The sequence below is a fragment of the Talpa occidentalis genome, unplaced genomic scaffold, assembly GCF_014898055.3.
Source record: "Talpa occidentalis isolate TD23 unplaced genomic scaffold, MPIMG_talOcc4v2.1 talOcc4.11, whole genome shotgun sequence".
Lineage (NCBI taxonomy): Eukaryota > Metazoa > Chordata > Mammalia > Eulipotyphla > Talpidae > Talpa > Talpa occidentalis.
Window position 1 is genome coordinate 63,094,874 of NW_023601104.1, and position 26,914 is coordinate 63,121,787.

General features: G+C 42.2%; 1 protein-coding gene and 1 long non-coding RNA gene across 8 annotated transcripts in view; both read right to left on the bottom strand.

Annotated features, from left to right (window-relative positions):
* FERMT2 (FERM domain containing kindlin 2) overlaps nt 1–2,981 on the bottom strand; it is a 78,074-nt gene extending 75,093 nt beyond the window's left edge. For 2 of the 6 annotated variants that reach the window (XM_037503355.2, XM_054690418.1), the window contains exons 1-2: nt 2,753–2,827; nt 2,158–2,323 (exon numbers count right to left, since the gene is read on the bottom strand). In XM_037503355.2, the coding sequence (XP_037359252.1) occupies nt 2,158–2,314 (157 nt within the window). In that variant the 5' untranslated portion in view covers nt 2,315–2,323; nt 2,753–2,827. Of the gene's footprint in view, nt 1–2,157; nt 2,324–2,675; nt 2,724–2,752; nt 2,828–2,948 lie in introns of those variants that run through there. The other 4 variants (XM_037503357.1, XM_054690420.1, XM_054690421.1 and 1 more) reach the window with 3 other exon arrangements.
* A 1,474-nt stretch (nt 2,982–4,455) lies between these two features.
* Nucleotides 4,456–26,914, bottom strand: part of LOC119239100 (uncharacterized) — a 44,724-nt gene continuing 22,265 nt past the window's right edge. For both annotated transcript variants that reach the window (XR_005123747.2, XR_008550028.1), the window contains 2 exons: nt 23,076–23,280; nt 4,456–4,842 (listed from right to left, as the gene is read on the bottom strand). This is a non-coding gene — a long non-coding RNA (uncharacterized LOC119239100). The remainder of the gene's footprint in view (nt 4,843–23,075; nt 23,281–26,914) is intronic.

Sequence of the window (26,914 nt, forward strand, 5' to 3'; positions counted from 1 at the left end):
CTGCAATGACCTAAGACACAAGACCATTCCATGAGCGCCACCTTACTACTACAGACAAGTAACCATCCCTTTAGTCCCTCCAGTGACACAACTTAGAGCTTCAGAGGGCAAGCCATTCCAAGTTCTTTTCTAATTTGACTAACCTAGTTTAGAAGGTTTAAATGTCACTCTTCTGAATTTCTCCTCTACTTATTTACTAACAGGTAACAAAATAGCTTACCATTCAAAGTATCTAATCCTAAAACCAGGTTCAAAAAAATCACTTAGCTTTGCTTCCACCAAATAGAAAAGTTGGAATTATGCTGAAAGAACATTCTCTCTGGAAATCAAATTACAAGAGGATCACTACTGGTTCAGTTCAAGAAAAACACAAGGTTTCCTTGAACTTCTTTTCACTACATAAAAAATGAAAAATGCATCAACATTAATGAGTATGGGTAAAATTTAAGGTTATGGTCACTTATAGTTAATATCAGTTGTGTTAGCAAATAGTTTATTCTGTTTCTACTTAATCCTGAGATTCAATAATAAACAGATCTAACGGACACAATATAAATATAGAAGTCATTATTTATTCATTACATAAAACCTGATTTTCAAGAACTACAAGTTCTCTCAGTCACCTTCAAAATCAACTTTACAAAAAGAATTGTCTTACTGAAACCAGCATATTAATAAGGTCCATTTATCATATTATAAAGAAATCTCTGAAGCAAGTGCTTGTTTCCTCTGAAGACAATGGAAACAAACAACTATATCTGACACTTTCTTCCTTAAATAATCCCACTCTAGTGCTGGTTAAAAAAAAGTTCACAAATATTTTGCAGGGGTTGATTTAGTCCAATCCAATTTAGTCAAAACAATTAATTAGACAAACAAAACAGCATTTTCAAAGGACTGGTGAGTGAGAGGGCGTGCGCGCTTCTCCCTAAAAGCCACAGACTGCACAGGTGTAAGAAGAGGGATACTTTTTGGTTCTTCAGCAAGGACCAAAGCAGGGATACAAAGAAGGTTCACCTAAATGAATTCTGCAAATTGCATCACAGCATTATTTCACTAAGTTTATGTGGTCGGTACACAACATTCCCCTTGGGTACAAACACATTTCCTAATAACCACTTTTCTACTTATCCCAAATAGCTCCAGTAGCTTGAAGAATCGCTGTGTTTAAAACACACACACAAACCCGAAAAAAAAAACGAAAAAAGCCTGAGAAGTCAATGCCACACGTATCACACCAGGACTGTATTACACATAAAAGGCACAAGAAAGCTGACAGACATTATTACTCCCAGCATGTCTCTGCTTAGAAAATCATCTACTAGAGCATTTTCGTTGCTTCTTTCCGCTGACTATAGTTTCATTCATCAAAAATAAAACGTGTGCTGCAGAACTTTCTTACACTTCCTACTGCTGGATCCCCTAATGCTGAAAACTGAGTCCGTTTTAAGTCATTCCACTATGCATTTGTACCAAATACTGTCAGTCTCGAATTGGTTTAGCAACGCCTGCGTTTTAACACAAACATTTTTTAATGCTACGTAATTAATAATATAAAATTGAACTCTTAAAGCCCACACTAGAATGAAACACCATCCACCCCTTTAAGAGTGGATGCCTGGAACATTTTAATACACGCCACACGTAGACGGGCTGCAGAACCTCCACACTGGCACAAGCTGCATGCAGTTTCCAGTACAGCTTATTCTTAAACAGATTTTGCATCATCCTCAATACTAAACATTAAACATTACCAAAGTCCAGACGCACTGAATTAATGATCACAAGCCCTATGATCTCCTCCGAACATTCACGCTCGCCTTTTTTCTCGTGTCTTTTACTGTGAAGTCTCCAAACGTAAAGAGCCAGGGAGTTTTCCCGAGTAACTACGCAATTAAGTCTCTCCTTGGGCGCTTGCAATTGCCACGCGAACTTGCAAAGTGGACAAAACCAGATGCAAAGGGGGGAAGGGGGTTCTGTTTCCTTAAATACTGAAAGATCTTAATCATCTTTTTAGAGTAGAGTATTTGCGAGACGCCAAAGATTTTCCAAGCCCACCCCTCCCCCGCGCGTAAGCCTCTCCCCCGCGCCCTCCCTCCGCCTCCCCTCTCCAAGCCCGGGAGGTCGTCCCTGGGACGCGGCGCGGATGCTACTCACCGAGTTTTTCCACCAACTTGAGCATCACCCCTCCAATGTGCACCTCGCCCGTCACCCTTAAGGTGACATCGCGGTTCAGGTCCGTCACATGAACGCTCAGTTCCCACGTCCCGTCCGCATAGCAGCCATCTGGCATCCTTATCCCGTCCAGAGCCATGGCTCCTTCCTGCGCGCACGGAGGAAATGGCTCTCGTTAGCGTCACTCCCCCAAAGGCAGGCGAATCCCACCGAATCCGCAGAGTCGGCCGCGGAGGGGAAGGTGGGAGACCCGAGGGTTTCCGCACCAACTTGGGGGAGCGGCGGCGGCGGGGCGCGCCGGCGGGCGGGACAGCCCCCGCGCCCCTTCCCGGCCGCCCCAGCCAAGCGGCCCCAGCCTAGCGGACTCGGCGGGCTTCACCTGCCGGCCGGCGGCCGCGCCCCGGCCCGGGGAGAAGCCGCCCGCGGCTCCGCATTCCTCTCCCCGCCGCGCTCCCCCGCCGCGCTCCCCCGCGCGCCCCAGGCGGGGCCCGGCCCCTCACCGCGCGCTCCCTGCGCACCCGGCCCGGAGCTCGCGCGGCCACAGGCTGGGGGCGCCGCGCCCGCGTCCCCTCCTCACCCGCGAAGCGCTGCCTCCCGGCCGGAGCGACTAATGGAGTCCCGCGGCTCGGCCCCTCGCCTTTCTCCCGGCGCTCCACCCTCTCCCCGCCCCCCGCCCGGGCCCGGCGGGGCTGGGTGCGCCTGCTCCCGCCTCCTCCGCCCGCCGAGCCGCCCCGGAGCGGGTCTGGCCGGCCTCGCCCCCTCCCCCACCGTACCCCGCGGCTGCGCTCGGCTCGGGGGGCCGCGCGGACTCCGGGGCCGGGGGCGGGGCGCGCGCGCGCGGCCGGGGCGGGAGCCGTGCGGGGAAGGCGGGGGGCGCCCGCGGAGACACAATCTCGGCCCCGCCGAACCGCTGCCCTTTTATGGAAATGAAGGACCCGGAGCAGGACTGAATCCAACATCCGGGCTCTCGGCCGCGGCCCTGAGGAGGGGGAGCGAGGGGAGCGCGGGCGGCCTCCCGCCGGGAGCGGGTGGGCTGTGGGGCGGCTCCCCGGCGCGCCCGGGAGTGCGGCTTGGCGAGGCCCGCGCCGGCGGTGTCGGCGCTCGCGGCCGGAGGAGGGGGCTCGTCCCCGAGAAGCGCCTCAGGAACTTCCCAGGGCGAGGTCGTCGCGCAGGGAACAAAGCCCCCCCCCCGCCCCCTCCCCGGGCCTGGCGCGCGTCCAGGGGTCTCGGGGCGGTGAGGAGCGCGGCGCCCGGGAGCTGGAGAGACAGGGCTGTGGGACCGAAAAACTTTAGAAAGTAGATGCCCAAGCCGGCTCCATGAACAGCCCGCAGAAGAATGAGAAAAGTCGGAGGGAGGAGAACCACAAAAATTGCTTGGCCAGCGATGTCCGGCACAATGAGCAGCTCCTGCTGGGCTCCCGAGAGTTTGCAAGCGGGCTTAGCCCGTTCGCGAGCGCCGGCCAGAAGCCGGTCAGCTGCTCCTCAGCTCTAGTTTGAGGGGGAAAAAACCAGTGGAATGACTTTCACTCCAGCTTTTTTCTCCAGCAACTCCAGCTGTTGGTGCGTATTTGTATTGTTTTTATACGCAGCTTAGAAGTAACAGTCTACGAAGGCTTTTAGATGGATATGCATCCTCCACCCCAGCCGAGCCACACCTTAAGAAAATTTTAATAGCTCTGGAAGGTTGCCCAAAGGATACAGGGAGGAACAAAAGGACTTTAACCTGTGGCTCTTGACAGGGATGGAGACCGGTCCTCCACCTTCCCACTTTTGCTTCCATTTCCCCATCTACTGTCCACGCCTTAGAGGGGTGCTCACTGCTCAGAGACTGCGGGCCGGGGAAGCCGCCTCGCTGGCAACTGCGCGGATCAAAACTTTTTCGTGAGGAAGACTCGGATAAGATGCCAGGCCCCATGAAAGATCCCAGTTTTAAGTCTCCAAGTCTTCTTGAACTGTCTCACCAGCACTTGGAAGAGGAATCCACCAGGCAGATAACCCTGTGCTCAACAACACAATAAAAAGGGGTGGAATCCATAAAGAAGTGAAAAGAAAGGAACGCGTTTTAGTCAGATCCCAGAGGTTTGGCACACAAAATAGGGAAAACCACTGCAGTATTTTCAGCCACTCATCATGGAGAAATTGATGCCTCACATCTCTAGTCTCTACTCTCCAATTATTTCTACTCCTGGAGGTTCCAGAAAGTTCAGAGGAGGGAACATATATGTAAATTATGATGTTGAAAGTATGTAGAAAATGTTTTTAATAAAAAAGCATTTCTTAAAAATTGTGGTTAAAAAGACTAACGCAGCTGTAAAATCTCAAGCTTATTTATTTTTAAATATACACAGAAAAAGACTGGAAGGAAAGGCACTAAAATTGTGGGTTGTTTGTTTTTTTTTTTCCCTATTCTTTATTTTCTATGCAATACAATGCTTTGCATTCAGGATTGTTCGGTCACCACTTCAAGTGCATCTACTATCTCAGTTTCTCTGTCCGTGCTGTTACATTCCCAGGAATAGGTACAGGGTTAAATCACCTCCACTGGGCTCTGGGCAGGATTTTCAAGGTTTCCTTTTGTGGTGTTTTCAGTATCTCTAAGTGAAACGTGAGTTCTTTGAGAGCAGAGACTTCATATTGGCTTGCGTTGTCCAAAAATTTACAAGTAATCTGGAGAAAATGGAAAACAAGTTAATAGCAAATCAACAGAAATGTTTAGGAAATAGTAGTTCTGCCCCATACAGAAATCTCGTTCTTGAGTAAGTCCTCACTTTTAAATTTTGTGTTTATTTCTACACCTTGTTCCAAAAAAATTTATAGCAGTGTGTAAAGATGCATTAAGATAATGTATATTTTATTTTTTTTTAATATTTATTTATTTATACAAGCACTGGGTACAGTCAGAAGCGCGGGAGGGTGAGAGAATTCACCAGAGTCAGAACGGGGAGCAGAGCAGGCAGAAGGACTGAAGTACACTGCTGAGGGGAGCTGTGGGTGAAACGGGAGAGGTCTGCTGTGTAATGTGGGTAGCTCCCTGGCCGGGGATCAAACTCCTGCTGCCCTGGCTATACCTTCATAGGTTGCATCTTAACACCTTGTGCCACCAGGGAGGCCCCTACTGATAGCTCTTTGCTCACTTTCCAATTAGTTGCTTTCCAATTAGTTGCTTTTTGAACTTCACCACACTGCCTACTACTGCCCACTTTTTGATTGTTCCCTACCTTTACAGAAAAAAGAAGAGAAAATTTAATATCACAAGTAACAGCTCCATATAACATTTGAAATAACTTAATTATTACTTTATTAGAGACAGCTAGCTTTAGAAAATCAGCTGTTTATATTTGAGCTCAGGAAGGCAGTGTGACCCATTGAAGAAATAATTGGATTAGGATGGGTACAAGCCCTCTTTCGGAGTATTTCAAGCTGTTGCTTGCTTTGAAGATTAAAAAGGAGTCAGACTGAAGTCTCTTAAACTGGATGTTTTTCTAGTTTATTAAGTGAGTCCTTCAACTCCATTTCTTAAATATTTGTTTCTACCTACTCTCTTCCCATATATTCAAATGTGGAATCTTATCTGAAAATCCTCCACTAAAACCTCTAAGACAATGCAATACTTGTGGTGCTTACATCATGCTGAAAAGTAGCCGAGAACGCCAATGTTTGGAAGAACAGCTTGAGCATTGAAAGCAGCAATATCCAAATAAGGTACCAAGTACTGGACTTAGATTTAGACCAAATGATACCTCACAGATCTGCCGTCAAATGCAGCCCTCAGGCTTGATAATACTCTGGTTGACTTCAGCTTTTTCTCTGAGCCAACTACACTGCTTTTATATTTATAAAAGAATTAATACAAAATATTGTCACTGGGTTTGAAAGAGAGATTGGGAGTAGGAGAAAATAATAAAAGGTTTGTGTAATAATAAAAGTGTGAATGTGTAAGTGTGGCTGGAAGGGGGAGACTTTAAAATACCATATGAGGCCAGCAGGATGAAATGTCATGAATAACTCCTGTCAAATACCAGGTGAGCAGAATTCTCTCTTTGTCTTGGGGGTTGTCAAAAATAGAACGTACTGGTAAAGCCACTCAGGAGATAGAAATTAAGGGGCGTAGGGTGTGAACTAAAAATGGGAAGGGATGTTGCAGGTGCTACTTTTTGATAAAAGTGGGCAATCACTATAAACAGCAAGAAAAGGCAGGAAACCTCAGAAACAAGAAAGATTTGTTAGGAATGTAGCTGTTTTCACCCAGGCCTCTGTGGTAACAATGAGATCTCTATTTCAAGTGGAAAAACGCTGCATTTACTGCTCTAGATTATGGAATTTTTTTTGAAGAAAACCATGCTGAATGATACTCTAAATTTTTTTTCCTTTTGATGTAAGTTTGAACATCATGTCATCTTAGGAAATGTTCTGCCCCTCACAAAACTTCACACATACACTCACATAAACAAGGTACTTAATTGTGTACTTAGCACAGTGCAGTGAACTAAGACTGAGATGTAGACATATAACAGGTGGCAAGAACTTTGAGGCAATGTTGATCTAATGCAGGAGTGTAGGGTAAATAAAAAGTGTCAGGTTTTTCTGCCCTCCCACCATTAGATTAAATGCATGCCTGATGGCAGTCTCGTGGAGTGGGGTGTGGGCATCCATAACCTGGGCTGAGACTGGGCTCATAGGGTGGCATCATTGGACGCCAGAGGAAAGGAACCACCAGAAGGAGAACAAACAGAAGAGCGGAATAGAACCAGCCAAAGAGAGAGAATGAGACCACGAGAGAAAGCAGGAGAGCCCAGGAAGAGTGAAGACTCGCCAGGGGCTAGGAGGTCTGCCCACCTCCGTGTCCCCCTGCCCCCAGTACCCCTGCCTGCGGTGTACCTGGTAAAATCTCAATAAAGCCTGAAAGCCACCGAGGGCTCCTGGACTCCTCCTTCACCCATCTGCTCGGATCATAGAGAACCAGCTCTGTGCCCTCCTGGCACTATAAGGCGGCTTATATATAAAACATCAGAAAAGATACACGCAAAAAGAATTAATTTAGACCCCTACCTTACACCATATAAAATTTAACTCAAAATGAATCAAGACCTAAATGTAAGATTAAAAAATATAAAATTCTTAGAAAACATCTGAACTTGCATCAGGCAATGTCTTCTTAGAAAAGACATCAAAGCAAAAGTGACAAGAAAAACTAAATTGGATTTTATTGACAGTAAAAAATGCTTATATTTCAAATGACAGCATCATAATGTGAATAAAACCCACAAAATGGGAGAAATATTTGCAAATCATATATCTCTTAAGAGTTTTACCTAGGATATATAAAGTGCTATTATACCTCATAGCAAAGAAACAAATAACCCAAGAGAAAATGGGCAAATGTTGTGAATAGTTTTCTAAAAAAGATATACAAATGGTCAATAAGCACATAATAAGATGCTTGACATCATTAGACATCAGGGAAAAGAAATCACAATGTGATAACACTTCACACTCATTAGAATGACTGTAATAAAAAATGACAATAAGTATTTGCAAGGATTTGGTGAAATAGCAACCACAATACATTTCTGGTAGAAATGCAAATGATCACAGCTGCAAAAATTTGGCAGTTCATCAGAATGTTAAATACACAGTTACCACATAGCCCAGCAATTCTATTTTCTGGGTATTTCAACACATATGTCCACAAAAATAGTTGTAAATAAATATTAATAATAGTAAATGATGGGAAACAATAAAAAATGCACATTTTGTTAATTCTTTTATCACTTGAAAGACACTTGTGTTGTATCCATTGTTGGGTCTTGGAGCAGGTTACTCCAAAATATGCCAAAGTGACACATTCATTATTTTGAATTAAAGTAGCCTGAGAAATAGCAGGTAGAAGAGGGCATTCTGAGCCTCTCTAATCCCTTTACCAGCAGACAGAGACATCCTTACAGCCAGAGGTAAGGAATACAGGGATGAGAAGGCCATATAAATAAACTGCTTAGTTCCACGCCAATTATTACTCAAGTCTAAAGTCTTTTTATCTTGTCAGTTCTTTGTAAATTTTCTGTTTCTTTGCCTAAAAGGTATATAAACTGACTCCTTCGGTCATTTTGCCAGTCCCATATTCCCAAGACCTCCATACATATGAAACTGAAGAACCAAGAGGGGCAAGGGTACAATTTCCCCTCCTAACACCATGTTTTGACTATTATCGATATTTCTGTACAAGTAATTTTTTTTTAAGATTTGTTTTATTTTTTTATGCATATGAGAACTGGGATATAGGCCAGAGGTGTGAGGGAGGGGGGTGAGAGGATTCACCAGAGACAGTGTAGGGAGCAGAACAGGCAGATGTACTTAAATACACTGCTGAGGGGAGCAGTGAGCAAGACAGGAGAGGTCTGCTGCACCATGTGGGTCAGCTCCCTGGCCGGGGATCGAACTCCTGCTGCAGTCCCTGGTGATAGCTTGATAGCACTGAGACTTAGCCCCTTAGCCACCAGGGAGGCCCTGTTCAAGTAATTTTTAATGACTCATTAAAAAACAACAACAACAAGAGGGAAAAAAACTTAGCCCAGAGATTAAATTGTGAAGTACAGAGTCCACCTTAAGGACTGTGATAACCTAGCCTCTAAAAGATCATTCATCAATGGGCCTCCCCTGGTGGCACAGCGGTTGAGCGCTGGGCTGCGAAGCAGTACGGCAGACCTCTCCTGCTGTGCCCACTGCTCCCCTCAGCAGTGTACTTCGGTCCTTCTGCCTGCTCTGCTCCCCGCTCTGGCTCTGGTGAATTCTCTCACCCTCCCGGGCTTCTGACTGTACCCAGTGCTTGTATAAATAAATAAATAAATCTTAAAAAAAAAAAATAAAAGATCATTCATCAAGTCATAGAACATTTATGAAGAAGCTAAATTTAAGCAGATCTGTAGGTGCAGAGTCAGGACTGGAAATCATGAGGCAGAAGTGAGCCTGGCATGCTCACCAGCCAGGGAGGAAAGGAGTGCCGAGGAGAATGAGTGTGGAGAGAGGCCAGGTTAGGGATAGCAGTTTGGACAACGAGATAGAAAACGTGGAACCATTAGAGAGCTGGGCATGGTGTATAAATCATGAAAGCTATATTCAAAAGTGGTTAATTGGGTAAAAGTATGCATGATGAGTTGAAAGCACTAGTTACTTAAATCAAGAAGATTGGCTTGAAAGCTGGTTATAATTTATATGTAAGAAAAAGTCTTTGGCTAGTAAGGCAAGTAACAGGGGTGTGTGGGAAGAAATTTAAAAAAAAATTATCAAAAATTTGAATTTTTGATGTTCTAAGTGCTGTGCAGGGCTCTTTAAATGTTTCTTACAACAACCCTGAATTTTTATTATCCCTTTTTAACATGAGTTAACTGATGGCTAGATTGATTATCTGGTAATATAATGTGTCCCATACGACAAAGCTATTATATGGAAGAACTGGGATTATAATCTAGTTTTGAAAAAGGAAAATCCTAAATGCTTCAAAGTTTTACTTTCAGGAGACTGGTGAAAAACAGTAGACTTAGTGACCTAGGAAACAAAGTTGGGAGGAGCTGGTTTCAGAATTAAGGAAAAGATAAGGTGTTCTTAAAAAGAAATACTAAACTTGGGGTGAAAGCTATTTATCCCAGTAGAAACATTTAGAGGGCAATTAGAAAAATAAGCTTGGCAATCTTGTCAGAAGATCAGATCACAAAGAGAAATTGTTCACATAAAGGCGAGCCTCATGGAATACTCAACCCCCAAATGTGACAGAAGCCTCTTCTCCCCAAAAGCAGAAGAGCCATTTGAGGCAACAAAAGAAAAAAGATCAGAGGTGTGAAAAGGATCAGGTTAGTTCAGGATCAGGCAAAAGAGAAAGAAAAGCAAGCAAGCAAGCCGTTCCAGAAGGGAAGTGTGGTCAGCAGTATCAAATGATGCAGCAAAGCCCAAGGGAACAGAAGTAATTGAAGGAGGTGAGGACAGGCAAAGGTCACTGTTTGCCTTGCGGAGGACAATATTGGTAGCTGACCGAAGACACCTTTCAAAGGGTTAAAGAAGAAAAAGGGAAGTTTATCCTCAAAAAGAAAGGATGAAATAAGATGGTAACTTGGAGTTACAGCAGGAGTAAAGATGTTTTTTCAAAACAAAGGAGACCTTAATATGCCTGAAGGCTATGGAAAATACAAGAGGGAAATAGTTGTTTAAAATTAAAACCAAGATCCCTCAGGGATTTTCTGGGATCATTCCAGAAATGCAAAGGGAAATGGGAACTACCTATTTCATACTAGTTTGCAAGGACAGGATTGGATTATTGGGAGACTCTATCCTCCCAATAGTGAGCAGGATATAGTAAATCAACCCATGAACATAGTTAAGTAAATACTGTTAATATTAGTCAAGGAGAGGGTGGGGCCCACTACGTTATTGTGCTGCTCAGATGGAGGCCCTCCCAGGAGGTCAGCTGGGGGCCGGGATGTGAGGAAGGAAGGATGTGATTGAGAGATTATTTCAGTACAACGAGTGCAGATTCAGAGGCCCATTAGGGAGAGCCAGTAGTGATGGCCCAGAGGTGCTGCTGGGGTCAGCTGGCCTGCAAAAAGTTATGGCCACCACTTGTAAGTCAATGGAAGGCCCCGGGCCAAGAGGCCGATCCCCACAGCTGCCTTCATGCAGTTAATTCCTACAGCACAGCAGAAACTCCACTTGATCAGCGTTTCCTTGTTAATGAACACTCAGTGTTATTTATTATCAGACTGATTCTTCCCAGGTTTTGGTGGCAGGTAAATCAATGCCTCCGAACCCCTATTCCGAGAAATGATTCCCTTCCTTTGTGCTTTGTGCGCAATTGCATAAACCCTCTATTCTTTTCAAGCCAGGAGTTGCAGTTCCACTTAAAGAGCCAAACCAGAAAGTCACTTACAATCCCATTGCTCTGGGGCCAACTCAGTCCAGTTTCTAAGCACACACGTGCTTTTTATTTACTGCTCCTAAGAAGGTGCTCTCAGGTGACAGAAAATTGACTGTAGCTGAATATCACCATCTGGTGCCTGGGAGGTGTCACTGCAAATCTTTCTCGCCCTTGAGCTAAATTCAATAATTCATTAAGAACATGGTAAGCAAATGGTAAAGGTGTCCCTGCACCTATTAAAAGAAAAAATCTTCATTTTTGAATCCCATTTTCTCTTTAGGACTCACTCTTGAAGGCATCCACCTTATCCCCACATCAGAAACATTGTCCTGTTTCTTCTAACTCTCCCCTTGCTACCAGGTCATTGCCATCACTAAACAAAGACTCTACTATCTCCATGGTAGAAAGAAAAAGGTCTTTGATCATATGCATCCTCCACCACCCATTTATAGCAAGGGTTCCCTTGAACATAAAACTACTCTAACGAGGAACCATTTATAACATCTCTTCTTCCTTAACTCGACATTATTTTTAACACCCCCAAATTGGTCTGTCTCCACCACTCCACTGAGACTGTTGTTACTATATCACCAGTGCCCTCCCTGTCTCCAAACAAATGCTGTCTATGTCATTCTTTTCTTACTCAGCAGCACTAGATGCTTGTCTGAGTTTTTTCTTTTTAAAAAAAAAAAAGATTTATTTATGCATACAAGAACTGGGGTACAGACCAGAGGTGTGGGGGTGAGAGGATTCACCAGAGACAGAGTGGGGAACAGAACAGGCAGACTGACTGAAATACACTGCTAAGGGGAGCAGCAGGCAAGTCAGGAGAGGTCTGCTGCGCCATGTGGGCTGCTCCCTGGCGGGCCAGGAATCAAACTCGTGCTTGCAGATGGCTTTATAGGTTGTGTCTTAACCCCTTGCGCCAACAGGGAGGCCCTTGTCTGCTTACTTTCTAAGTGCTTGCTCCTCTTGGAATCTGGAAATTGCCATCTTGGTTTTTCTCCTACTTCTCTACCCCCTTTTTTCAGTGTCCTTTGCTGGCTCCTTCTCCTCTAGCCAGTCTCTAAATTGAGCATGGAGGTGTGGGGCCCTGTCTGTGACCTCTTTTCGTCTCCATAAGCATTCTCTCTCTAGCTGAATGTTCTCTGAGCTCCAATGTCGTACACCTAATTGCTTATTCCAGGTCAATGCTTGGATGTCCTACATGAACCGCAAGCTCAACATGCACACCTGAGGGCCTCCCCGGTGGCGCAAAGGTTGAGCGCTGGGTTGCGGAGCTGCCTGCGGCCTCTGCAGCGCCGGTTCTATCCCCAGCTGCTCCCCGGCCACCGGAGGAGGGTCCCACATGGCGCTCAGACCTCTCCTGCCACCCGCTGCTCCCCTCAGCAGTGTACTTCAGTCCTTCTGCCTGCTCTGCTCCCCGCTCTGGCTCTGGTGAATTCTCTCACCCTCCCGTGCTTCTGACTGTACCCAGTGCTTGAATGAATGAATGAATGAATGAATAAATAAATAAATAAATAAATCTTTAAAAAAAAAAAATGCACACCTGAACCCACTGCAGCACTTTTCATAGTTTATAGATATTTCTGTGACTTGTGACTTGTTGGAAGAGTGTCGATGCTACCCTTGTTTTATCCTTACTTTCAGGTGTGGAACACAGGCCAGTCACTTATAAGTCACCCTTGATACATTCTTTACATCTTTCCTCTTAATCTACCACCAAGTCCAGTTGTTAGTATGTGGCAGGTACTGTTCCTGCTCTGCCCCATAGCTGGTCTAGAGTTCTGAAAGGGTAGTCCCTGAACCCAGCAGCCTCACCTGGGAATTTGTTAGAAATGCATTCTCCTACCCCACCCTGGACCCACTCAGTCAGAAACCCTGGGTGGAGTCCTGCCATCTGTTTTACCAGATCCTCTATGTATAGTGTCCATATTAGTGTTCTTTGTCCCTCTGCCTGAGGAGGAGGCTGCAAGTGCTAAGAATTTAACACGTAACCAAAGAGGAATGGATGTTGGTAGATAAATGTCTCAGCTTCATACCCCTTACGGGGATATTCATAAAGTCTCTCTGAGAATCCCTAATGTAAGCGAGACCTCTACTCACAGGGGTTATTTGCTCATTAATGTTTTTATTAGTTTTCTTCCTTCCCATGACTCACTGCACAAAGCTTTCATGAATCAACTCTTAAATAACTCACTTGTGCCAAATCCTTGTCTTACGGTTTGTTTTGGGGGAAACTCAGAGTAAGATACACAATGAAAACACCCCAAGTAAAGAAAGCCTCCCTCACCCCACACTAGATTGGTTCACTCAGTTACGTGTTCTTTTCTCATCCTTTTTTGCATTGCAGCACTTTTCACAGTTTATAGCTATTCCTGTGACTTGTTGGTTAATGCACACCACCCCCAACTTGTAGGAAGAGTGTCTATGCCTCCCTTGTTTTATCGTCAACACCCAGCAGTGCTTGGCACAAAAAAGAGAAATCCAATGAATGTGTGATGAATGAATGGCAATGAATGCGTGGCAGCCTTTCATCCATAACTTTTCGAGGCCTATCTGAGATAGTCTGTATTTCAACATATTTTTCTTTTACAATCCTTTTAATCTTCTCTTACCTTTCATAAAGTTCAATTTTTTCATTTCATGTTTAGGACAATGGCCCTCTCCATTTAAGAAAACTACTCTCCCTTAATTTTGTCTGAATGCATCTTTTTTTTTTTTTTAAAAGATGTATTTATTTATTTATACAAGCACTGGGTACAGTCAGAAGCACGGGAGGGTGAGAGAATTCACCAGAGCCAGAGCGGGGAGCAGAGCAGGCAGAGGGACCGAAGTACACTGCTGAGGGGAGCAGCGGGCGGCAGGAGAGGTCTGCGCACCATGTGGGACCTTCACCCGGTGGCCGGGGATCCAACCGGCGCCGCAGAGGCTGCGGGCAGCCTCGCAACCCAGCGCTCAACCGCTGCACCACCGGGGAGGCCCCTGAGTGCATCTTTTAAAGTATTTCCTTTCCAAACAAAATATTTGCCTTCCTGTTCTAACTACAGAAGGCTTTGTTTGTGTTAGACATTTTTTTTTTAAGATTTGATTTATTTTTGCGTAGAAGAACTGGGGTGTAGGCCAGAGGTGCAGGGGGTGAGATGCTTAACAGAGACAGTGGGGAGCAGGGCAGGTGGACTGACTGAAATACACTGCTGAGGGGAGCATCAGGTGAGACAGAAGAGTCTGCTGTGCCATGTGGTTAGCTCCCTGGCCAGGGATCGAACTCAGGCCACAGTGGTGATAGCACTGAGACTTAACCCCCGAGGCCACCAGGGAGGACCCTAGACTTTTATTTTCTAGCCACAGTATTCCTTGACATCTACCCTGAACACCTATAAAGGTTTTTAATTGCAGGCTTCCATAGGTCTTCACACTTCTAAAGGAGGTAAACCTATGAATATATATAAAAAATACATTTTTGCATTTCTGGCATTTATCAGCCCTCATAATTTATTTTTGTGTGTGAGAAAATGGGGAAGAGGCTGCATACCCCCAGAGAGGAACTATAATTTTGTTGCTTAGAATCCATATTACTAGTTGGGCCAATTTTGATAACAGGCAAGATTAAAGCTAACACCTATATACTGTATGGATTTTTTATTTTAGTTTTATGATAGGTATAACATACCTGGAGCAGGTTCAGCACCTTCCTCTCTTTTATTCTGTGTGGTTTCCAGAGACTCAAGTCCCTCCTATTTGGGGAAAAGAACTGCAATCTCACCTAGACCATAAGCAGAAGTGGCATTCTCCAATAGAGCCAGAGATGCCCCATCTTGGTGGGAGAATGCAGGGCTGACTCAGTTGTTTCTGAAGTAGAACTTTGCTTTGCATTTATTATTATTATTGTGTGTGTGGTGACATTGGCTCCTAATGCTGTATATGATTTGGAGATAGTTTTGCATGTGGTTGAGTCAACTGAGTATGAATGTGGCTTGGCAGTGTATGATATAGGGATTCCCGGGTTTCTACTTTAACACTCAAAATAGGACCCAAACCCTCACTCCAACCTCTAATAAAACATTTATTTTTTCAGGAACTCTGAACAGCAATATCAGACCTTATGCCTGAAAATGAGCATGTAGGTTTTGTTTCTTGGCAGAATCTATAAAATAAATAATAGAAAAGCCCCAATAAGTTCTTCCAGTCTGTCTTCCAAAACCAGAACAGGATCATTTCCTACATTAGGCCTGTCTAATGTTTTATCTGATTTAATTTTTAATATTTTGGAGATGACTTTCACAATTTCCATGAGGTGACATTTCATAATTTAATATTTATCTACCAGACAAGGAGTGTTTCCAGTAATCAACTCAAAATTTAAAATTTCATCTTGTTCTCTTGGAGATTAAGTATTTTCTCTCCATCAAAAGTTAAAATGTTCAAACATGGTATTAGTATACCAAGCATTCCCCAGTAGATAAGCTATTTCTTTAGTCTCTTCAAAGAAAGTAATAGCTCTCACATTTTTTTTTTGTTGCTTTTCTGAAAACCTTTCTTTTATCCTTTTATTAGCTAAATGAATTTATTTTCTACATGTAGTCTCTTTTTTTTTTTACTATTCTTTATAGTGATATTGGGGTAAAATATTCACAATATAAAATTTACCATATTAACTATATTTAAGTGCACAGTTGCACAGCATTAGCATTGAGCACACTCATGCTGCTGTGTCACCGCTGCCACCATCGGTCTCAGAGCTTTTCATCATCCCAACAACACTATATTCACTTAACCTACTTCCCCAGCCCAGCCCCTGTTAACTACTATTTTACTGTCTCTATCAATTTGACAATTATAGGCATTTCCTATAAATTCATATTTTTAAGTGAAGTAACACCTCTGAACCCTAATATGCAGTGATTCTAAATAATGAAAAAAATAACAATTATCTTATGTGATTTACTAATTCATGGGTGATATTCAAAATATTTAAGTAGCATGGCAGGGGCACTGGACAGTCAACATGAAGCCCCTGCCCCTCAGTCAGAGTGGATGATTGATGTGAAGAACAGCACAGCCCTACAAGTGTTACAGCTGCACACTGACTATCTCTTACATAAAATTCACGCAAATGTTGCTATTTGCCTTATATCATTTTAAAATATTTCCTTTTCAAGTACTCATTGTCAGCTGATTTTATTGGCTTCTTGGATATTTTTTTGCACCCCTTTACCCACTGCCCCTCTGGCCTACACCCCAACTCTTATATGCATAAATAAATAAAATAAATCTTTAAAAAAAAACACTTGCAAATGTCCTACAGGGCCATAAAAGCATAATCTTTGAAGTTATCTTACACAGTAGGCAAAAGTCACTATCAATTTTCCACAAAGCAACTTTACAAGAGTCTAGACTAGACTCTAATCAATAGTACATCTTGTTAGTGCTCTTAGCAGAAAATCGAATGGTCAAAAGTAGTTTCTGTTTTATGTGTAAGTTTTGGATACTTTCTCTTTATAATGATGTGCAGAGAACATGTCTTCTTAAATCCCCCCACTATCTTGACTGAAGCTATGTTTGGACTAATGGATAATTTTTCCTTCCCAGAATGAGGTCTGACAAGTTGGAAGAAGACCTGAGTGGGGACTCACAACGTTTTTCATATACCCCAATCATATTACACTTAAGATAGTTACAAAATATATCTTTAAAAGTCCTGGCATCTAGATCTAACACTTGGGCTCTAGATACAACTTCTCATGATGTCACGAGCACCATAGGAAAATGACAAGAACAATACTATGAATGCCCCTATATTCTTTATTTAGATTCGCTACTTGTTAACATTTTGAAAATTTGCTTTTTATCTTTCCCTTTCTCACATGATCACAAACATATTTACCTGAACCACTGAAAGTTAACTATATATAAATATCATGAAATTTCACTCCTAAATACTTTCACTCCTAAATATACTCCTAAAAACAGGACATTTTTGGTGGATATTATACTTTGCTCAGATCTCCCTTCTGGGATAAAGAACTTACTCCCCCATATTTTTGGAGAGCCACTGGAAGGGAGCCCTTAGCTATTAGTTTTCTCTGGAAATTGTCCTTGGCTGAACAGATAGCCCAGGGTCACATGCTAACCTGGGCCATGTGCATTCAGTGACTGATTGAAGCAGAAGTATAAGGGCCTAAACTCCTTCCTGACTCAGGAAAATTTGGAAAGGCCATTCCAGCTTCACCAGCCAAGGGGTCATGAGGCTGTTATTGAGATTGCGTCGCTATCCAGACTTTCTCTTTGCTCAATTCTGCTTCTCCTCTCCCCGACCCCTTCCAACTTCCATTATCTTCCATAGGTGTTAATTCTAGGAGAACTCCCTAATAAAATGCATGCACTCTAATCTTCATTTCACTCTGCCTCCCAGGAACCCCAAACATTTGGTGCTAGAAGTGACTTCAAAGAACTGCAACTAATATTACCAGCTTTAGGGACTAAGTCCAGAATTTTGTCATCATGACAGCTAAAATACAGTTTTTCAGGTTAGACTTAAAACTCTTCTGTTTCGGGCCTCGCCTGGTGGTGCAGCAGTTGAGCGCTGGGCTAAGAAGCTGCCCGCAGCCTCTGCAGCATCAGTTCGGTCCCCGGCCGCCAGCGAGGGTCCCACATGGCGCGCAAACCTCTCCTGCCGCACCTGCTGCTCCCCTCAGTAGCATACTTCGGTCCTTTTGCCTGCTCTGCTCCCCGCTCTGGCTCTGGTGAATTCTCTCACCCTCCCGTGCTTCTGACTGTACCCAGTGCTTATATAAATAAATAAATAAATCTAAAAAAAAAAAAAACTCTTCTGTTTCAATAGTCACTAAGATATTACTAGAAAAAGCAAGATAACAACAGAATAGTGTATACCATGAGCTGCCTTTGTGGAAAAAAAGTGAGAGAATAATTTACATGTGTGTTTGTATTTAAATTTAAATAGAATTTAAAGCACTAAATAAGGGAAAAGATAAGAAATCATCAATAGAGGAACACAATAATTGCTCATGCTAGGTGGTAGGAATATGGGTTTTGTTGTATCCATTGTAATTTTCTAGTTTTAAAAATTAAAATCTCTAGACTTGAAGGAGCAATACAAAGCTTTAGAGACAAAAAAAAACAGTAGAGGAAATTCATATCCTCTAGAAATATTAAAAGGACTTCTGTAAAATGGACTTCTATGAAACAAAACACCAAAATACAGAAGAAAACATAGGCAAAATCCTCAGCAACATTGATTTCAGAGATGTCTTTGGGGACTCCATTCCAACAGAAAGGGAAACAAAAGCAGAAAAAAAAATGAGACTACATCAAACTAAAATGTTTCTGCACAGTGAAAGAACATGACACCGCAAAATAAGATGACATCCTACTGAATGGGAGATACTGATTGGTACCTCATACATCTGACAAGGAATTACTATCCATAATCAACAAAAGACTCATACAACTTCAACAATAACAAAAAAATCCAATCCAAAAATAGGCAGAAGATATGAATACACACTTCTCCAAAGAAGACATACAGATGGCCAATAGGTGGATGAAAAAATGCTCATCATTCCTTATTATCAGGGAAGTGTAAAGAAAAACCACAATGAAATACCACTTCACATTTGTGAGAATATCCTATATCAAAAAGATCAGAAACAATGTTGGTGGAGGTATGGAGAAAAGTTATCCTCATACACTCTTGTTGGGAATGTAAACCTCCATTACCTATGGGAAACAGTATGGGGGAGGTTCTCAAAATATTAAAAATAGATCTACCATTTGATCCAACATTCCACTCAGAGATACATGGCTGAAGAATATAAAATATTAACTCAAAAACATATATGTATTCTTGTGTTCATTGTATCACTATTTACAATAACCAAGCTATGGAAACAACCTAAGTGCCCAATGGATAAAGAAGATGAAGTATAGATACATAATGGCATACTACTTGGCTAGGAAAAAGATCGATTTTTGCATTTACAACTGGTGGGGATTATGTTAAGTGAAATAACTCAAAAGTAGAAATACAAAAACTGGATAATTTCAGTCATATATGGAACATAAAGGAGCTAAGCAAAAGCAAATCAAAACAAACCTGTGGAATACAGAACTGAGGTTACCAAACTAGGAGAGAAAGGGCAGAGAGGGTCCAATAGACTCTGGAGGAGCATTACTGGTACTTTGATGGTGGGTATGATATGGCAACATTCATGTGTAGAGGAATAAACCTTACTCCTAAAACATACACAGTATTGTAAACCAACATTACCACGAATAAAAAAAAACTCTAAAGCTAAAAACTCATCTGCTAAATTTAATTTTTTATTGTAGATATAGGGACCATCCTACTTATTGAAACACTTCATTTAGTTGAAAATAAAAATAGTAACCAGATAGTTTGTTTATCTTTTCTTATGCAAGCTAATTAATTTAAATTTTCATCGCAATAATTTATTATCTATTATTTGATCATGTTTGCTATTTTCTTTGAACCTTAAGAAAATTCACTCTATCATTTTCAAAAAATAATTATCAAAACTAGGAGAATGCTGTTTACCAAAGATCTAAAGAAGGACAGAGTTGATTGTTTAATTAATGGGGAACCTTGCAGAATCATGCTCAGTAATGCCCAATGATACTTATTTAATGTAAGCATTATCTGAAATTTTTATTTATCTTTTGGGAATTAAAAAAATCACAAAGAAAAAGAGTAAAGTCCACAAAACTGTAGGCTTGCTCAACTTCCTAAACAAGGCAGAGCAAAAGGAAATACATCTTTGTGGGGAGGCAGAGGCAGAAGAAAGAAAGGCTGAGGCAGACATGCTTAATGCCCACCCCAAAACTCACCCTCATATCTATCAGCGAGCCCTGTTTCTGGGGAGCAGAAAGATGAGGATGGGAAAATATTAGTTTCTATCTCAGAGAGGTGCTATGGGGATTAAATATATTATAAATGTTAATATCAATTTAAAAATATTTACTATTATGTCATACAATCATAAAACAATATAATAAACATAATCTAATGATAGCATATTAAATTAAATAGGTTAATATATAAGTATATAAATATCAATATCTTCAATACAATAAAATACAGAGAAAACACTAAGAAAAAGGCATACAGATGTTAGAGATGCTTATTTTTCTTTGTATTCCTGAAACTTAGCACTGTGCTTGACACTTAGTAGTTGCCTACTCATTGTTTATTCATTCATTCACTCAGCCATGTACCCAAACACTTTTGACTGCTAGACGCACGTTGCTTCTTACCTACCCCGCAGGAGGCTATGAGGATTTGTCCAGCTGATATCCATATCTTATCCCTCAATAGGTTCTAAACACAGGCAGGGAAAAGAGAAACATTACTTATGAGTCCCCCCACCCTTCAAACCCCAACGACACCTAAATACTTTTGTGGTAAGTACTGGGGAAGAGGCAGTCAAGGTCTGAAGCAGGAATCAGAGATGAGTCAAGGAGATGAGGTAGAGATTTCCCAGTTAAAGGACAGAAATCTCATGGCAGGGTGGGTATGCCGGTAAGGGAGCTTGAAAGAGGGTTGGGCAGATGGACCGAGAGAATGAGGGGCATATAGAACAAATGAAGGCTGATACAGGCAGGCAGGCTGCAGAGTCCTAAGAGCAACAGAGATGCCACAGGAAAACTTGGCATTTTGAATGATCCCTTTAGCTGCTTTGTGGAAAATGGATTGCAGGAAACCAAAATGGACATGGGTGGACCAACAGGAGTCAAAGCTAGAGGATTTATAATTGCTTCAAGGATTGAGGTGATGGGGGTAAAAGAGGGCAGATTTGATTGCTATTTAGGAGGCAAACTTGTCAAAATTTGATGATAGATGGGTGGAAATGTCAAAATAACTCTTGGGTTTTCAATTTGCATAGCTGAGTGGATAAGAAGCACACTCAGTGTATGAACAAAAGCAAAACAAAACAAAAAATCCAAAATCAGCATTTGAGAGAGAGAACATGAGTTCAGATTTGATGTTGAGTCTGCAGTGATTCAAAAAATCAAAGTGAAGATGTTCAGAAGGCATTTGTTATGGAGACCTGGGGTCAAAGAAGAGAGCTGTACTGAAACTGCATTTATGAACTTACATTAAAAATATGTATTATGGGGCCTCCCCGGTGGTGCAACGGTTGAGCGCTGGGTTGCCAAGCTGCCCGCAGCCCCTGCAGCGCCGGTTCGATCCCCAGCTGCTCCCCGGCCACCGGAGGAGGGTCCCACATGGCGCGCAGACCTCTCCTGCCGCCCGCTGCTCCCCTCAGCAGTGTACTTCGGTCCTTCTGCCTGCTCTGCTCCCCGCTCTGGCTCTGGTGAATTCTCTCACCCTCCCGGGCTTCTGACTGTACCCAGTGCTTGTATGTATAAATAAATAAATAAATAAATAAATAAATAAATAAATAAATAAATAAATCTTTAAAAAAAAAGAATACATATATATATATGTGTGTGTGTTATGGGGCCTCCCTGGTAGCACAAGGAGTTAAGTCTCAGCACTATGAAGCTATTGGCAGCCACTGCAGCACGAGTTGGATCCCTCACCCTTCTTCCCTCCTCTTTTTTAAACTCTGAATATAGGAATTAAAGTAATTAAAATGACTCCCTTCCCTCTCCTTCCCACCTCTATCTCCACATACATAGGTATACAGATGAGTATAGCAATATAAGCAGTGAATTTAGGTAGTAATTAAATTAAAATTATATGCAGTAGTTGAAGACAAACATATGGTGTGATCACTTAGGGACAAATTGTAGATAGACGAAGAAAGGGTGTTCAGGACTGAGCCAACAAGCAGTGGTTAGATGCAGGAGGAGCAACCCACAAACCAGATGAAGAAGAAGCAGTGCAAAGGTAGGAGGAAAGCAGCGACTGTGCAGCCAAAGAGAGAGAGTGTGTGTCCAAAGAGAATGTTGGTTGCACTGAAACTGAAGATCAGTGGTAATCATTCATCCCCATTTTTATCCCTTTTTATCCAGGTTCTCAGAGAACGCTTTAAGTTTCATTCACCTATGCTTTAAGTTTCATTCACCCTGCCTCACCTTCTGTGTGCTCACTGCTCAGAAAATACCAACCCTATTAAAATATCCTGGGGTTTACTTAGCATTGCTTCCTCTACTTAGGGAAGAAATGAACTCCTGAGGCTCTTAGGAAGGGCTACCTAGGGGCAAATAATAGATGGAAACTGAACAAGTTCCAAAGCTCCAGAAACCTGATGGTCTCCTCCAACAGGAAGGGAATGGGGAGAGAAAATGGTTTGCAAATATTCTGCTTTGCATTTAAAATTTTGGATTTTAGAGGCTATGTTGCTCCAAATGCTATAACAATTACATCCCTTCAGTGCCTGCCAATCCAGTTTGTCCCATTACCAAGAGCTGATGACTAAATGTAGGCATCATCAGTGGGGAGAAGGCACCTGGAGGGAGCAGGCAGGTGGAATGACATCTACTTACCTTTCCCCAACATGTCCACAGGACATCTGCTAGGAATATGAGTAAGAATTGGGTAAAAGCCTCCTCCCTGCCTTTTGCTTACTTTTGCCCCCAAGGCTTTAGCTCCAGCTATCAATGCAATTAGTCAGAAGCTTCCTGAGAACCGGAATTTTGTTTTGCTCACTGTTATCATCACAATTCTTGGTCCACAGAAGAGGCCCAGTAAGTGCGAGTTCTGTGAATGAGTGAATGAGAGATCATCTTCACCAGTTTTTATGTAAAAGGAAATACATTGTCATACACAGGGCCACTGCCAGGAACACAAATAGGAAATGTCATGAAGAGCTTCCCAAAGCCCTGGATCTTTTCCCTTATGCCTCCTGTTTGCCCAGCTGTGTAAATGTCAAGGGTTTGATGCCCAACTCTGACGTGTCACAACAACAAATGAGAAAGCAGACATCAAACCACAGAAAGGGAAGAACTGGCTTTGCACTCAGTAGATACTCAGTAAACGTTTTTGACTTACCTTGGATATTATTCAAATCTACAGGGCCAGCTGTTTTGCTTCCTACGGTACATCATGAATTAGCGCACTGGTGCTTGCTGCTCTGCTTGCCACAGCTCCTGAAGACTAATACATTCCTAAAAACTGGAAAAAGTCCAATTTCATGTCTTTCTGAATGAAGGATGAAAGGGATGACCTTGAAAATGATTAAGCTTGCAGCAATACCCTGAAAAATAGTGCAATAAATCAGCTAAATATCAATTTAGAAGTGCTGAGCGGAGAACGAAGCATAAGGTACAATTTTGTGATAAATGATACTTGTCTGACTCATCTAATTTCCTTCTAGGCAGAAGGGTAAGTCAGGTTGAAGGAAAGTGAATGATAAATTAAACAATTTTTACCCATCAAATATTTTCATTTTGTATTGCATAACAATTTAAAACGAGAAAAACATTCTAGGCAGTTACGTTGCTAGGAGGATTATACTCTAAGAAGAATCACTGTCAGCCATATAACAAATGTGATCATAAAGGAATCATATAGACACTGGCTTTAAATTCATTTATGCAAGACATTACTGAACAGTTACTATTTTCCAGACACTGTTGTAGACACAATGAGGACACAACACTGAATAAAACAGTCTAAAATCCTTGTCCCATGGAGCTTATGTTTTAGAGAGGAAGAGAAAATGTATGTATGGTAAGTTAGATAATATTAAGAGTTAAGAAAAAAAGAGCAGCAGGGAAGGGGAAAGAAAGTGTGGATTGAGGGGTTATAATTTTAGATGGAATGGCTATTGGAAGACCTTATATTTTGTCTAAAGATTTGAGTTAGGTGAATGTGTGAGTCATCCAGATATTTGGAGAAGAGCATTTCTGATGTGAAAATAACATGTACGAGGGCCCTGAGACAGAAACATGTTTGATGTTTTGCAATGAGGCTATATTGGAGTGAGTAGAGTTGAAGTAGCAGGGGTAGGGTCAAGATAACTAAGCATTCTCATCAATGACTACTGGATGTCCAGTACTAGGTAGCTCTTTGTATTGGGGGGGGAATACTCTGTCATGTAAATCTAGGTAGGGGGCTAGAATACCCTCAGCCCCAACCTTTGTGGAAGCGAGCCTCTTCCACTTCTTGGTTTAAGAGAGAGCAAGTAGACTTGAGAAATTGGTTGCTCCTACTCAGGACTTGGAGCTATAAGGGAAAGACTCAAGGCCTCAGACTGGGCTCAGTGGTGCTAAGAGCCTGTGACAGTAGGGTCCACAGTCCAGCGTGTGTAATACCAGCGGCAGAGTCCTGTCCTGAGTGTCCTTGTGGTGTCACCTTAGATATGTCTTCCTGCCCAGGCTTCCTGAGGTCCTAGTGCTCTAATCTTCCTTTCTTCTGTAAACTAATTGACAAGCCAATGAAAACCCCTTTTTTGCTTCAGTTAGACAGAATTGCTTCTTGTGTCTTGGAACTAAAAATACTGATACCAGGGAGTATAATTCAAAAACAGCCTTTACCAGCTAGGCAGACAGACAGGGAGAAAACAAACTAATACCAGATTCACTACTCCTGCCCATACCTGCGACTTATAAGGGCTTATACCAACATAAAATATATCCATACAGCGTCATAGCTCATGTTTCCAAAGATGGTTGCAATATCTCCCACCGCACATGCCATTTTGCACTGTAACCTTGCCTCTCTCCCAAAAAGAGGTGGAGGTATTTCCTTTTCGCTTAAATCTGTGCTATTTCTGTGACCTGTTTTGACCAACAAAATGTGACAGAAATTATGCTCTGTTTCCAAGGTTGATCCTCCACCTTATGAGCCAGCTGCCCTATAAGAAGTCCCACCACCCTGGGAAAGACCAAGTGAGAGAGGGCTGAAGACACCTCGGGCATTCCCACTCAGCTAAACTCACAACTGAGTGCAATCTCATAAGTAAGCCCAGTCAGTGTCACATGGAGCAGAAGGACCACCTAGCTGGTCCTCAGGCTCATCAGCAAATAAAATGACTGTTGTTTGAAGCTACTAAATTTGGGGGTGGTTGTTACATAGCCATGGATAACTGAGGCATACAAATACTGTCACAATACAAAATTTTAATTAAGTACTTAATTGTATGAGGTTTCAGTCAGGAGGTTTACAAAGACAAGTGTGTGTGTGTGGAGGGGGGGAAGTTCAAGGAGATGTCTAGGAAAATTGAAGGAGGAGAAAGAATAAAAGAGAAAAGAGTTAACAGAAGGCTTACCGTTCTCTCAGGACCATATGCCAAGCACAGGGTTGTGAACTTAAAAATCACTGGAAATATATTCATTAAACTGACCCATATCCAACTACTGGGCATACAAAAATCAGTCATCTACCACCTCATCTTTCAGTGTACAAATGGTTAAAACACAGCTTTACTGATTATGCTTATGAACGTATAACCAAGTTGCTGGAACTGGCCTGCCACAGGTAAGTACTCACTGAAAGATTGTGGCAGGAAATAAACATACATGGGAACTGCAATTAATTTAAATTTATTGCCTGGTAATTATCACATATGTAATAGAGAAGTTCATCCAATTTAGGCTTTCTAACCTGATGACTGTTGAAATGGGAAGAGATGGAGTTCATTGGAGAGGCTCCAGAAATTGATAAAATGGATATGATACCATTACCAGAAACTCAAAAAGGGTTAGGAAGGATAAAGTTGAAAATAAAGATTTGTGAAAGCTGCTCATAAACAACTTGAAACTGATAGTTTCTTCTAATTTACACCTTTAATTCTACCTCCATGTTTGTCTTTTATTTTATTCTCCTAAATCAGAAAAAGATCTTCAAACTGGAAAATATAAAATTCAACATGTAAAGAAATGAAGGAGATTAGAGTATCTTACTGCATTAAATGAGTCTAGGTTTCTAAACCCAAGCAAGGTTTGACTGAAGGTAGCATGGCCTCACTGAGTGCCCTCAGTTGATCTAGAGGGCTTGGAGCTTCAACCTCCCTGAAGGGAAATGCATCTTTTGGGTTTGATCTTAAACCAAATCAATGTTTAGGCTGGCAGCTTTATAAGACCTTCACTGCATCCCACCTCCCCACTGCCCATGCCCTAATAAACCTTTACTAAGTTCTAGTAGTATTCACTTGGTCCTTTCCAACCCTGCAGCCCATGTCATGCCAGAGGGCTCTCCTCACTAGGCTACCCTGCCAACCAACCGCATGGATGAGGGAATGGATGGAATTCCCCTTTGGTCAAATAGAACACTAGTCTCTACAGGGGCAGGTATGTACAGGATAAACACACAGAATCCCACACAAGTCTGTTCTGTACTGTTGGACTCTGGAATGAGCAGGGTCTTGACATTGATGCATAATGTCTTCCCCCAAAGACTAGTGGTGATCTAATTGTAGATTGACACGCTGAGGCCTTCTCCTTTTTGTAAACCTCTGCTGAATACAATGCATCAGGATCCAAAATAATATTAAAGTATTACTGATCATCAAAATTACGAAAATGATCAAGCTTTTTCCCAAGGGGAGCCCCAGAATGCTGCTTCATCCAAATGACCTTGGAAAAAACTGCAAAGTTTACACATGCACTGTCTGCTCCCTAAAATGAACTCATACTCTGCTATATCATCCAACATTCTTATGGATAAATGCCCAGAAATGAACTCATAAAATTAAGTAACTTTTTCAAGTCATTGATCTAGAGTCTAAACTTAATTTATCCTTTAGCAAATGTCATGTATCAGTTAGCTCCCAGATTAAAAGGGAAGCTTTTTGAAATAAATTGTAAGTCAAAATGTTTAAAGAATTAAGCATTGAGTCATATAGCATTGTATCAAAACTAAATGTGCATCATTAAAGGGATTATTTG